The 12,318-nt window shown below is 44.1% G+C and overlaps 1 protein-coding gene across 2 annotated transcripts in view; it reads right to left on the bottom strand.

Moving 5' to 3' along the window:
* Window positions 1-11,100, bottom strand: part of ITGAL (integrin subunit alpha L) — a 44,026-nt gene extending 32,926 nt beyond the window's left edge. For both annotated transcript variants that reach the window (XM_090277602.1, XM_090277603.1), the window contains exons 1-8: window positions 10,880-11,100; window positions 9,701-9,803; window positions 9,025-9,119; window positions 8,835-8,902; window positions 7,474-7,591; window positions 7,218-7,348; window positions 3,832-3,977; window positions 32-164 (exon numbers count right to left, since the gene is read on the bottom strand). In XM_090277602.1, coding sequence (XP_090133728.1) covers window positions 32-164; window positions 3,832-3,977; window positions 7,218-7,348; window positions 7,474-7,591; window positions 8,835-8,902; window positions 9,025-9,119; window positions 9,701-9,803; window positions 10,880-10,934 — 849 coding nt within the window. In that variant the 5' untranslated portion in view covers window positions 10,935-11,100. The remainder of the gene's footprint in view (window positions 1-31; window positions 165-3,831; window positions 3,978-7,217; window positions 7,349-7,473; window positions 7,592-8,834; window positions 8,903-9,024; window positions 9,120-9,700; window positions 9,804-10,879) is intronic.
* Window positions 11,101-12,318: the final 1,218 nt, after the last annotated feature.

Below are 12,318 nucleotides of genomic sequence, written 5' to 3'. Positions count from 1 at the left end.
AAGCCAGAGGCCTGAGGTCTGGGGCCCATACCCCAATGATGTAGCGGATGATGTCTTTGGCCATGTTAATGTTGCCAGTGTCAGTGGCTTCCCCGTCAGTTATGATGATAAGCACTTTGGTGGCATCTGGCCGGGCTCCAAGGTCCTGCTGAAATACGTGGGACCTGTGTCCAGGAAGGGGGAATATGAGAGACTACCGCAAAATAATATGAAATCTCCCCTACCCTGCCCCCTCTCCCTAAGTCATTGCCCTGCTGGTTATACAAAACCCCTTCTCATATTCCGCTGTTCTCTCTGAACCTCCTGCCTTGCCCTTGTTGCCACACCTCTCCTTCTAATCCAGGATCTTAACTGAATGCCGGGAAGTCAGGAAGTTGTCCCAGAATCCATGGGTGGTAAGGGGGAGGTTTTGTGAGGGTAGAAGCTGGGCTTCCTATCCTGCATTTCAACCACATGGCAACTATCCTTCAATCAGATATGCTGGTGATTTAGGTGAGATTTTGATAGGAAAAAAAAAAAAAAAAAGAGTTCCATGGCCGAAGAAGACTGGAAAGTCACTTGTCCAGAACAAGCTCATATAACACCTTCTCTGCTGCCCCTACCATCTGTCTGCCTGTAGATCTCTGCTACAGCAAGTCTCCTAAGGACATGAAGTAACTAATTTCTGTGTTGGTTTCCCCCTAAATTCAACCTGACATGAGTTCCTCAAAGGAAGGACCATGTTTGATTTGCTGCTGTATCTCTGGCTGCTGACCCAGAGTAGGTGCTCAGTGAATGTAAAATAATAGAAGGAAGGGAGGACTGAATACTGGACGGGCCAACTCTCCAAATTCCTGCCCTTTCCACAGCCTCCTTATGAAGCAAGATAGGTTGCCCACAGCTTTTGCTGGGACAACAGCTGATTTGAACCATCTGATCCTTCTCTACCTACCCCACAGCTAACCAGAAATAGACAATTTATCCAAGAGCAGCCAATCCACCTATGACATGACCTGCCTTGGGAGTGGAAGCTGAAAGTCATACAGAGAGGCCACAGTGGGAGGTAGAGGAGAGATAAAGAGAGGAAGGCTGAAGAATTACTTAGAAGCTGCCAGACAGAGGAGCTCTGATGGGCAGGGCCTAAAACACTTGCTCTCAAGACCACTAGTTCTGTCTTGGATGCAAAACATTTCTTTCTTTCTTTTCTTTTTCTCATATTTTTTTGAAAACCACTTACTTATATTTTTACTTTATTTTTTAGCATTTTATTTATTTAGTTAACTTATTTATTTTTATCCTCACCTGAGGACATGTTCATTGATTTTAGAGAGAGGGGAAGGGAAGGAGAGAGAGGGGGAGAGAAATATCATGTGGCAGAGATCAATTGGTTGCCTTTCACACATGCCTGACAGGGGACAGAACCTGTAACCTAGGCATGTGCTTTGACCAGGAATGGAACCTGAGACCTTTGGGTTTATGAGAGGACACCCAACCAACTGAGCCACACTGGCCAGGGCTTTCACAGATTTTTTAAAAAATTGATTTGAGAGAGAGAGAGGAGAGAGAGAGAGAGAGAGAGAGAGAGAGAGAGAGAGAGAGAGAGAGAGAGAGAGAGAGAGAGAGAGAGAGAGAGAGAGAGAGACATCAATTTATTGTTCCACTTAGTTATGCATTCATTGGTTGATTCTTGTATGTGCCCTGAATAGTGATTGAACCTGCAACCTTGGCACATCAGGACAATGAGCTACCTGCTCAGGGCCAGTAAAACATTTCTTTAATCTCCATCCACACAGACATAGCCTATCATAGGTCCTATTCATAGATTTCCACCCCATTTTAAACCATCTCATCCACATTTTTCAATAGCCTCTTAACTGACCTCCCTGCTTCCATCCCTGCTCCCTCCATAGTCTAATATCCCCCCTGCAGTCAAAGGCATCCTTTTGAAACATAAATCAGATTATCACTCCTCTGCTCAAAACCTCCGAGGACTTCTCTTCGTACTCGGAAGAAAAGCCCGAGTCCTCGCTATGGTCTCCAAGTCATTCTGGCGCCCATGGTCTCTCAGACCGGCTTTCCCACTACTCTCTCCCCTTATTTACTTCTCTCCAGCCACACTGGTGTCCTGGCTTTTCTTGGGACATCCCAAGCATCTCATCTCAGGGTGTTTACTATTTCCTCTGCCTGGAATGGTCTTCCCCAGGTTTCCACACGGTTCGCACCCTCATTTCCCTGGATCTTTCTATTGAGTACTGCATGATTTTTTAAATCAAACTTATATCTTGAGTATCACCTAATTTACTTATTTATCCTGTTTATTGCATTTCTCTCCCCTGCTAGACTGATAAGGTCCAAGAAGGCAGAGATTTTTCTTTGTTCCACTCACTGCTATAGTCCTAGCACCTAGAACATGGCAAGCCGTCACCTGCAGGCCAAACCCAGCTAACAGCTTGCTTTCATATGGTCTATGAGCTTAAAAATAGTTTTCTATAGTTTTTTCTGTAAAGGATTATAAAGACAAACAAATAATAATATGCAACGGATACTGTATGTGACCAGAAAAACCTAAAATATTTACTATCTGGCCCTTTACAGAAAAAATTTTGCCAACTCCAAATCTGGAACACTGCCTGGCACACAGCCAGATAGATGGTCAAGAAGTATTTATGAAATACATTTCCATGACTGCTCCTTTTTGATCCCACATTTGACACATTTTGGGGTATCTTCCCATCCTGTAGTGATCCCTTTCTCTAAGAACTGTCCCCTTCCCTTGGAAGGGCCCTAGAATTCATGTTCGTGCCATGTAACTCTACGCCATAAAGTAGACCAAGGCCATAGCTGGGTGGATCCATGGACAACTAATCCAGGCTTAATCAATCATTTTCTCAACTGGAGGCTAGAATTCAGGTTGACAAACAGTGGTTGCCATTTTTTCAGTGACTATCACCTGACTATGTACCCACCAAAGCTGTCTACAGAGAGAAAAGAATGAAATGAACATGATGGGTAAAGTGGGCCCCAGAAAGAAAGAGCTGGAAACATACATGCAGAGCTTTGAGATGTACCACATGCATATTTAACTTATGTAAATTAAACTATGCATGCTTAGCAAAGAAATGAAAATGAGGGAAATAAGTGTAATGGTACAGGAGTTCCTTCTGGCTATTTTACGCGACTTGAGTGTAAACCCAGGGAAAGCATGGGATAGGAGCTATAATTCTCTAAGTCCTCAAACTGGTCTGTTTGCAAGGTCAGTCTAATGTTTAAAAATATGTATTTAAAAAATATACAGTATAGCCCTTCAACACAATCCAGCTACATTCATTTAGGTCTCAATTTAAACACAGCAATCTGATCCAACTTTGGGGAAAATTTTTCTGTAGTAAATTTAGGAAATTAAGATATGCTAGTTTCCAGTGTGGGACTTCAAATGTACTGAATTTTGTGAACAATTCAAGGAATTCTTCAGGGATAATTTTGACTATTTGAGGTTTTTGTTCATACACTGACTTCAAAGCTGATTCCCATCTAAGAAGTGACTCTACTGTGGCTTCTATGGTTCACAATAACTTTCTAAGACTTGATAATAGTCCATTGTGAGGCTTGGCAATACTCCCTGTCCCAGGGGCTCATGAGCTATTCCTGCAACATCCCTTTGGGATTTAGTCAGTATAAAGTCAATTTCTGTTACTTACAGTCCAGAACCTGGACTAAAGTTGCTCCACTTGAATTCTTACAATAACCTGTCCCTTGCTGAACCCACCTGTTGAGTTCTACACATCAACTCGAGGAAGCTAGTGTGCACAGGACAACTGATAGATGGGCTCTCTCCTGCAAAAGGGAACTCACGCGACATAGTTTATGGCCCCAAAAGTGTTGGTCAGCAGGCTCATGTGTTTTACGTTGGCCAGCAGAACATCAGGGTTCTTCTCTTTAACATAATCCAAGAAATTAAATTCAATTTTTGTGGTCGAGGAAAACTGAACAGCAGCAAACTATAAGAAGGAAGAAATGAAATCTCATATATCCCTTTTCACTTGTCTGCTCCAACTGTTACTTCTTTTTTAAAAAATTTATATATTTTTATTTTAAAGAGAGAGAGATTGATTTGTTGTTCCACTTATTTATGAATTCTTTGGTTGCTTCTTGTATGTGCCCTGACCAGAGATTGAACCCACAACCTTGGTGTATTGGGACGATGCTATAACCAACTGAACAACCTTGTTAGGGGCTCCAATCACTTCTTATCCAGGACCTGGGCAACCCAACTCCACATACCCGCCTCAAATAATTTTCTTCCTTTCTTCTTCTTCTTCTTTTTTTTTTTTTTTTAAATTATCCTCACCTGAGAATTTTTTTTCATTGCTTTCAGAGATAGAAGGAGGGAGGGGGAGAAAGAGAGAGAGAGAGAGAGAGAGAGAGAGAGAGAGAGAGAGAGAGAGAGAGAGAGAGAGAGAGATATCAATGCGAGACAGAAACATCGATTGGTTGCCTTATTGTAGGCACCCTGACTGGGGACCAGACCTGCAAGCTTTTGGTCTATGGGATGATGTTACAACCCACTGCACCACACTATCCAGGGCTCAAATCACTCTTTTGAAAACACAGAAACAAAAATAAAATTAAATAACCTCTGATCTTTTATGTAGTGCTATCTCTGAGTTCTTGTCCTCTGGGTCTGTCTATTTCACCAATAAGAATAGTTCCCATTTTTAGTCTAGCTAAGATGGAGGCCTAGACAGACACACTGGGTATCCCTCCACAACTAAGAAGGAATATAACTACCTCAAAACTAGAAGCAACCAGAAGTTCCAGAAAATCAAGCTGCATGAAGTCCAACAAACAAAGATATAAAGAAGAAATACTCATCCAGACAGTTATGTGGGGTGGAGCTGGGGCAGAGAGGATGTGGTGTGGTGGTGGCAGCAGCAGCAGCAGCAGCGGTGGCAGTGGCGGCAGTGGCAGGCCAACAGAAAGTGCAGTCACACATTTTAAAAAGTGGGGAGGAACACCTGGGTAGCGTTTCCAGCTCCTGACCAGACCGCGCAGCTCATGGTCACAGCACCCGGGAATATCAAGCCTCATTGATTCTGGCTGTGCAAACCAGTGGGGGTTGGGATGGAGGAAGGAACTCCCAGTCTCTCAGCAGAGTCCACTTGTTTAAAGGGCCCCCAAGGTCCTAGAATGTTCACAGACCCACCCACTCTGGGAACAATGGCCTGGGCAACAGCTAGAGAGGTACCAGTTCCATACAAAAGTGGGAGAAGTGCCTGGAAAAGGGGCAAGTGCTGAGCAAGTGGCATTGTTCCCTCTCTGACCCCTCCCCACATACAGTGCCACAATGTGGTGAAACGGGTCGCTCTGTACTGATGAACACCTAAGGCTCCACCCCTTACAACATAACAGGAGTGGCAGCTCTACCTAAGACACAGAAGCAAACAAACACAGGAGCCTGTCAAGATGAGGAGACAAAGAAGTATGGCCCAAAATGGGGAATGGATCAAGGTTCCAGTGGGAGAACTAAGTGATGAGGAGATAGCCAACCTAACAGATGAGGAGATAGCCAACCTAACAGACTCATAATTCAAAACACTGATGATAAAGTTGCTCTCAGGCTTGACAGATATGCCTGAGTACAGCAAACACATAAGAGAAGAAGTGAAGACTATGCTAAGTGAAATGAAGGAAAATCCACACAAAACCAATGGTGAAGGGAAGGAAACCGGGGTTCAAATCAATGATTTGAAACATAGGGAAGAAAAGAACAGTCAACCAGTACAGAATGAAGAAACAAGAATTGAAAAAAATGAGGAGAGGTTTAGGAACTTCTGGGACAACTTTAAACGTGCCAACATCAGAATCATAGGGGTGCCAGAAGGAGAAGGGGGAGAGTAAGATATTGAAAGTTTATGTGAAAAAATAATGAAGGAAAACTTCCCAAATTTGGTGAAGGAAATAGACTTACAAGTCCAGGAAGCACAGAGAGTCCCAAACAAGCTAGACCTAAAGAGAACAACACCAAGACACATAATTAAAATGCCAAAGGTGAAAGATAAAGAGAGAATCTTAAAAGCAGCAAGGGAAAAACAGAGTTACCTACAAAGGGGTGCCTATAGGACTATCAGCTGATTTCTCAAAAGAAACTTTGCAGGCAAGAAGGGACTGGCAAGAAGTATTCAATGTGATGAAAAGCAAGGAGCTACAACCAAGATTACTCTATCCAGCAAAGCTATCATTTAGAATGGAAGGGCAGATGAAGTGCTTCCCAGATAAGGTAAAGCTAAAAGAGTTCATTATCACCAAGCCATTGTTGTATGAAATGTTAAAGGGACTTACTTAAGAAAAAGAAGATCGAAATTATGAACACTAAAATAACAACAAACTCACAACTATCAACAACTGAATCTAAAAACTGAAAACAAAATCCAACTAAGCAAACCAGAATAGAAACAGAATGATAGGTATAGGGATCATTTGGAGGGTTATCAGCTGGGATGGGGATGGGGGAGAAATGGGGAAATGGTGCAGGGATTAAGAAGCATAAGCGGTTGGTACAAAATAGTCAGGGGGAAGTTAAGAATAATAAAGGAAAGGGTGAAACCAAAGAACTTATATGCATGACCCATGGACATGAACTAAGGGTGGTGGGATTGCTGGAGGGAAGGGAGTTACTGGGCAGAGGGAAGCAAAGGGGGAAAAAATTGGGACTACCGTAACAACATAATCAATAAAATATACTTTTAAAAAATGGTTCCCAGTAGGCATAATTCTACTGAGTAACCCTGCTAAATAGGATACAGTTGGCTTGGCCAAAGATAGCCACCTGACTGAGGCTTGGCCAGTAATAACTTTTTTCTCTGAGGATTTGGAATTTGCAGTGGGAGGGGCTGGTTAAGAGAAATATTTAAAGAGGAAAAAAAAAAAGAAACCTCCTGAAACTTTAACATGTCAACTTAAGAGCTTTCCACAGATCCACATGATCCAAAGAAGCCGAGGGAGCCATTCTACAGAAAGAGAGAAAGAGAAGAGGGAAGCAAAAGCCAAAAAGAAACAGAAATGAGTACTAGAGAAAATTTCAACTTTCTACTTTTGGTTCTTGTCCCTTCCAGAGGTCCAGTTATGTTCATGCCCTCAGGTTCTGGAGACACCTCATACTAAATTTTCCTTTTATGCCTTAAGCTGGTCTGGGTAGATATCTATTACCTATAACAGGGAATCTTAACTAATATATTTACCTGGAAGGTGGAGTTGCTGAGTTTCTTCATCACATCCTTCATGAAGTCCAGAATTTTCTGAAACTCATCTTGCTGCAAGCTTTTTGAGCCATCAAACAAAAATACCAGGTCTACGTTGCCCTTTAGACATTCTACAGAAGCCAGATACAAAGGGACTTGGTAAAGTGTCTCCGATGGTTGGCCTGCTTGTGCTGGTTCCCACGTTAGGGGCAGCCACTTGGAGGTATTTTTACCCACGGGATCCCCAGCTCCTTACCCTGATAACCAGGACGCCCTTGCAGCACAGGACCCTGCAGATTCTGGTGGAAGAGGTAACACAGGCCACTTAGATAGATATTCTGGTCACATGTCCGAGACAGCCCAGGGTCACAGGCCTGAAAGAAGCAAAAGTAAAAGGGTTGTGCTTCCTCTTGCTATGTTTTCTGGGTATCATCAGTCAAGAACAAAAACCTTCAAAAAATAAATTTAAAAAGAAAGAACAAAAATCTTCGGGTTCATCGTCTCCTGACCTCACATCCTACATCCAACTGGTTATTAAGTCAAGGTAATTCTGCCTCCAGGTCTCTCATACCAAATCTCCATCTCTGCTACCAATGTTCTATACCAATGGATGCTTACTGCCTAGAGGATAAAATCTAAAACCCTTGGTTTGGCATTCCTGTTATTTATAGTTGGGCACTACCCTACATTTCCAGGTGCACCCCTTTCCATTCCCAATCAATCAAATTACTCACTATTCCCAGAATATGAAGTGGCATTCCTTTCCTTTCCTGACAGGCTGCAACTTCTTGAAAGTCAAGGTCATGTCATGATCATCTCTGCATCTCACTTCCCTTCCCCCATCATAACCTAGCACAATGCTTGGCATATAACAGTAGCTAAGTAAACAAGCTCCAATTAAATACAATCAGTATTTCATTCAGTCTTCTATTTCCCATGTAGCTGTCAGATGCTGCTGGGTTGACTTGTAAAGAGCGAGGGTCTTGGAATCAAATGGGAATTTGACTCAAATCCTGGCTCTGTCTCTTTAAAACCATGTGATCGTGGCCAAGTCTCTCCCTTTTGGTTCTATTTTCTCATGTGTAAAATGTGTATACTAATTCTTAACTCATTTGTCCTGAGGGTGAAAAGAGATAAAGCAGTGTTTTTCAAACTTTAGGCATTTTTGTACCACTTCACAATTTCTGCCATATTGTATATCAGCCATACTATTAGTTAATTAAAATTTTCTTTACTTTAAATTTACTTAAAAAAACACTTTAACCTCATCCTAAGCAATGCAGTCTAAGAAATCATGAATTTGATTTGCTTGTTGTATACTTTTTCTATTCATCATTAAATAAATATATGACAATTAAAACATTAAGTTTGTGTACCACCAAAAATCATCTTGAATATCAACTGTTATGCATTTAATATTTGGGAAAAAGCTTAAGTAAGGTCTTGAAAACAGCTGGTTCATCATTTGTTCTTAATAAATACTGATTAAATCTGAATCTCTCTGATGCCTTTAATCTTCTGCAGGATCTTTAATCCATTTTTTCCTTCCTTCTTTTCAATCTGTTTCCTAGCATTGAGCTTCATAGGCTCTGATACCACACTACACAAAATTCTTACCAAGAGGCTTCCATATGTGGGGTCTGTCACCAAGGTCATTCCCAAGTACTTAGAGGTGTAGTTGGAACCTGTTGGCACCATAAGATTGATTGGTCTGGAGGAAGTTGGGCAATCCAGGTGTGGTGGGGCCAGCCTCAACTTCCCTGAGACACAAAACACAGCTCCTCCCAGTTCCCTCACCAGTACTCACCACTCAGGCTCACTGGCAGGCAGTGTCCAGTGTCTGGCTGGCACTGATAGAGGTTTCCTGTGCTGTTCCCCTCACCTGGAGCTCCCACGACAATCCTGATGAGAAATCTCACTTGTGAGATGGAGCTACTCCAGTCTTTACCTAATGAGGGGTTTCTGATCCCCCACCAGGTATCTCAAAGTAATGCAGCCATTTCCCTGGGATTCCTACTGAATCCCAGATAAATCATCCAATATGCCAGAATTATAGAAAGTTAAGGATTTTTTTCATCTACAATCTAGAAAAACCAAAGCCCAGGGAATATGCCAGAATGTTATAAGTTTATTCAATTAGCCATCAATTCAAAAGTAATTCATGGCGTAGCTACTATGTGCTAGGCTGGGGGTGGGGGGAGCAGGAAGGAACTCACTGTCTAGTTAGGGAGAGACTCTGGAATATAGGAAGTATTACCAAGTGTTTTAGGGGCTGTGGTGTTTCCCTTTCTATTTCATGTATGTGGTGCTTTAACGGTGAATGGCCCTCATCCTACTGTCTAATGGGCTTGCTCCTGTTTCTGAGAAATCCCACCATGGACACCTTGCAATCTGCTGATTTCACTAGCCAGCCCCAGGGCTGGCACGGGGGGTGCCTCTCCCGGGGCTCTGCAGGGCAGGGAGGACCTGGGGCATCAGCTCACCGGTTTCCAACCTGTAGGACGCGGTACCCAAAATGCTTCCCGGCGTGTGGGAGTGATAAACTTTGCACATGCCGTATGTCCAGGTTGTAGCTGGAAGCCAGGGCTGAGGGAGACAAGGGGCACTTTAGCCACTTTCAGCCAGGGACATCCCCCCACACCGAAACTCCACATCCTGCATGCATATTGGCTGCTACCCACATATCCCAAGGGGACAGGCTGACCTCCAATGACCCAGCTCCCTCCTAACCAGGCAGCCCACACCCGAGGCAGAGCTGGTACCAGCCTCCCTGGACTTCCCCTTGAGGGCCTTGTGTCAGGGAAATATGGAAGCAGCAACTCCCTACTAACCAGAGTTCTGGCAGTCCCAGGGCCTGGCAAGGACACAACTTCCTGTTTGGCCTCTCAACAAAGAAGGAAGAATGAGAAGGTGGAGGCCCGTGAGAGAGGAGCAGACTGAAGGGGCCCCTGAGGAGATGGGGATGCCCCAAGGCAGGGTGCAACTCCCCACACGCTCATTTCTCCCTTGGGCCTGGGGCCCAGGCACCCAGAGAACTCAAATCATTAGTCTCAGGCTTCCTCCCACAGGCTAAGGGTTTCAAGATCTCCTGATCCCTGTGAAGATGCCTCCTCACTCCCCTAATGCTCCCACACTGCCCACCCCAACAGGGTCCAGTGTCTTCCTTAACTTTTAGATCTCAGATTCCCTGACCTCAGACAGCCCAGGCATCATATGCAAGCCCCAAACTGTCCTTTCTGACCCTGCTCTCCTTCCAGACATCAGGCTTATTTCACAGCATCCTAGGATGTCAGAGATGAGGCCCCACCATTTGTTCTCAGACGAAGAGACTGAGGTCCAGAAAGGGGAAAGGATTTAATTAAGATGGCACAGAGAGGTACCGTATGTGGAACCAGACCCTAGCCCAGCTCTAGATACCCGTTACCATCTATCTGCCTTTTTTAGGAGCCTGCTCCCCGTCTCTTTGTCTCTCTTCTCTGTTTTTTTCTCTATACCTCGCCTACGCTTTGGACTCTTTCTTTCTCTGTCCCACTCTCCCCCTAGGGTTCGTGGGCCTCACATTACATATGGCCAAGTCCATCCTTAGAGCAACTTCTTTCTTGGTCCATAAAACCTCCCCAATCACAGACATGTTGCTTCCCCTCCTTTCCTCACTTGCTTACCAAAGAGAAAAGGCCCAGACAGCAGCAGCTTCGTTATGATGATGCAGGAGTTCATCTTTCAAGCACCTGGCAGATCCTGACCCAGACTCAGTCTCAGAGGACCCTTGGGATTTGCTGGCAACCTAGATAGGGTGAAAGAGGGAAATGATTATGCTCTGAGGCCTCTTGCAGTAGAACATTCTCACAGAGAAGCAGGCTGATGACAGTGGGTGGTGGTGAAGGAGGGGTGGTAGGGGTTGTGAAACCACAGGGTTCAGAGAGGAAGTATAAGCAGGTTAGAGACATTTCCTGTGCCTGCTTGCATTTTCACATCATCCAGGGGCAGACAGCCCGGGCACCAGGCACTGCTGCATCTTAGTATTCACCCACATATAAACTTGAGACTTTACAGTTCAGGAGAGGACTGGTCAAATAAACTGTGGTACAAGCATAATGGGATAGCTTCCTCTTGACATTGAAAGGTGCCCACAATACACTGTGAAAGAAAAAAAGCAAATTACAGATAGCATATTTAGAAATTCATTTTGATTCTAAAAAGTAAAAAATAATACCCACAGAATGAGAAGAAATATTTGCATATTATATATCCTGGTATGGGACTTGATATATTCTGATTTGGGTATCTTGGATAACTCAGCAATAAAAAGATAACTCAAAAAAATTCTTTTTAGGGAAACAGGTTTTTATTTATAAGATTCTAACCTCTGGGGCTGAGAGCACTCCTGCTCAGAGCCCTGCTCTCCCACGAGACCCAGCACTTCCCTTGCTCCCCACCAGGCTATAAGCCAAAAACATGCCCAGAAGTTCCCCATATCCTATGTGTTCTTAAGCCGTCTGCACAAACAGTTCTCCATTCCCTCTGGAAAGTACACTCGTGGACTTCAAAGTCACCATCCTCTTGCAGCAGCTTTCTCTTTCAGAATCTGGGGTATGTTGTCCTCAGCCTCCATGTAGTAGTCCAGGGATACATGTGCTGTGTTACACTGGATCATGGTGGAGTCCTCGGGAGGCACACGTCCTAAGAGAGTGACTTCTCTGTATGTCCCTAGTCCCAAGATTCCAGACAGAGTTCGAGTCTGTGAGGCAGTAGGTCAGCATCTTGCAAGGCAGAGTTCTTGGTGGCTTCGGAGCAGGCATGATCAGAGCAGCAGTGTGCTGTTCTCTCCATCTTGGCTGTTTCTCTACTACACCCAGCTGCATGGAGGAAACCTGACTACAAACTGCGTAGCTGCTTTCTCTCTCAGACCTCATGGCTCAATCCCTCATGGCTGCCCCTTCTTCACTATAGCTTGGCATGATTGCTACCTCTCCTTCTCTCTCCTATGGCGGACAAGCTACCTCTTTCTTACTAGCCCAGGCCTCATGGCTGAATCCTCGGCTCCTCCCTTACTATAGGCAGCATGGCAGAATCTCCTTCTCTTTCAGACTCAGACAACTCA

The sequence above is a fragment of the Furipterus horrens genome, unplaced genomic scaffold (genome assembly GCF_987537825.1).
Source record: "Furipterus horrens unplaced genomic scaffold, mFurHor1.1.pri manual_scaffold_5, whole genome shotgun sequence".
NCBI classification, from domain to species: domain Eukaryota; kingdom Metazoa; phylum Chordata; class Mammalia; order Chiroptera; family Furipteridae; genus Furipterus; species Furipterus horrens.
The sequence above is the reverse complement of the archived record's forward strand: the minus strand, read 5'-3'. Positions and strand labels throughout refer to the sequence as shown.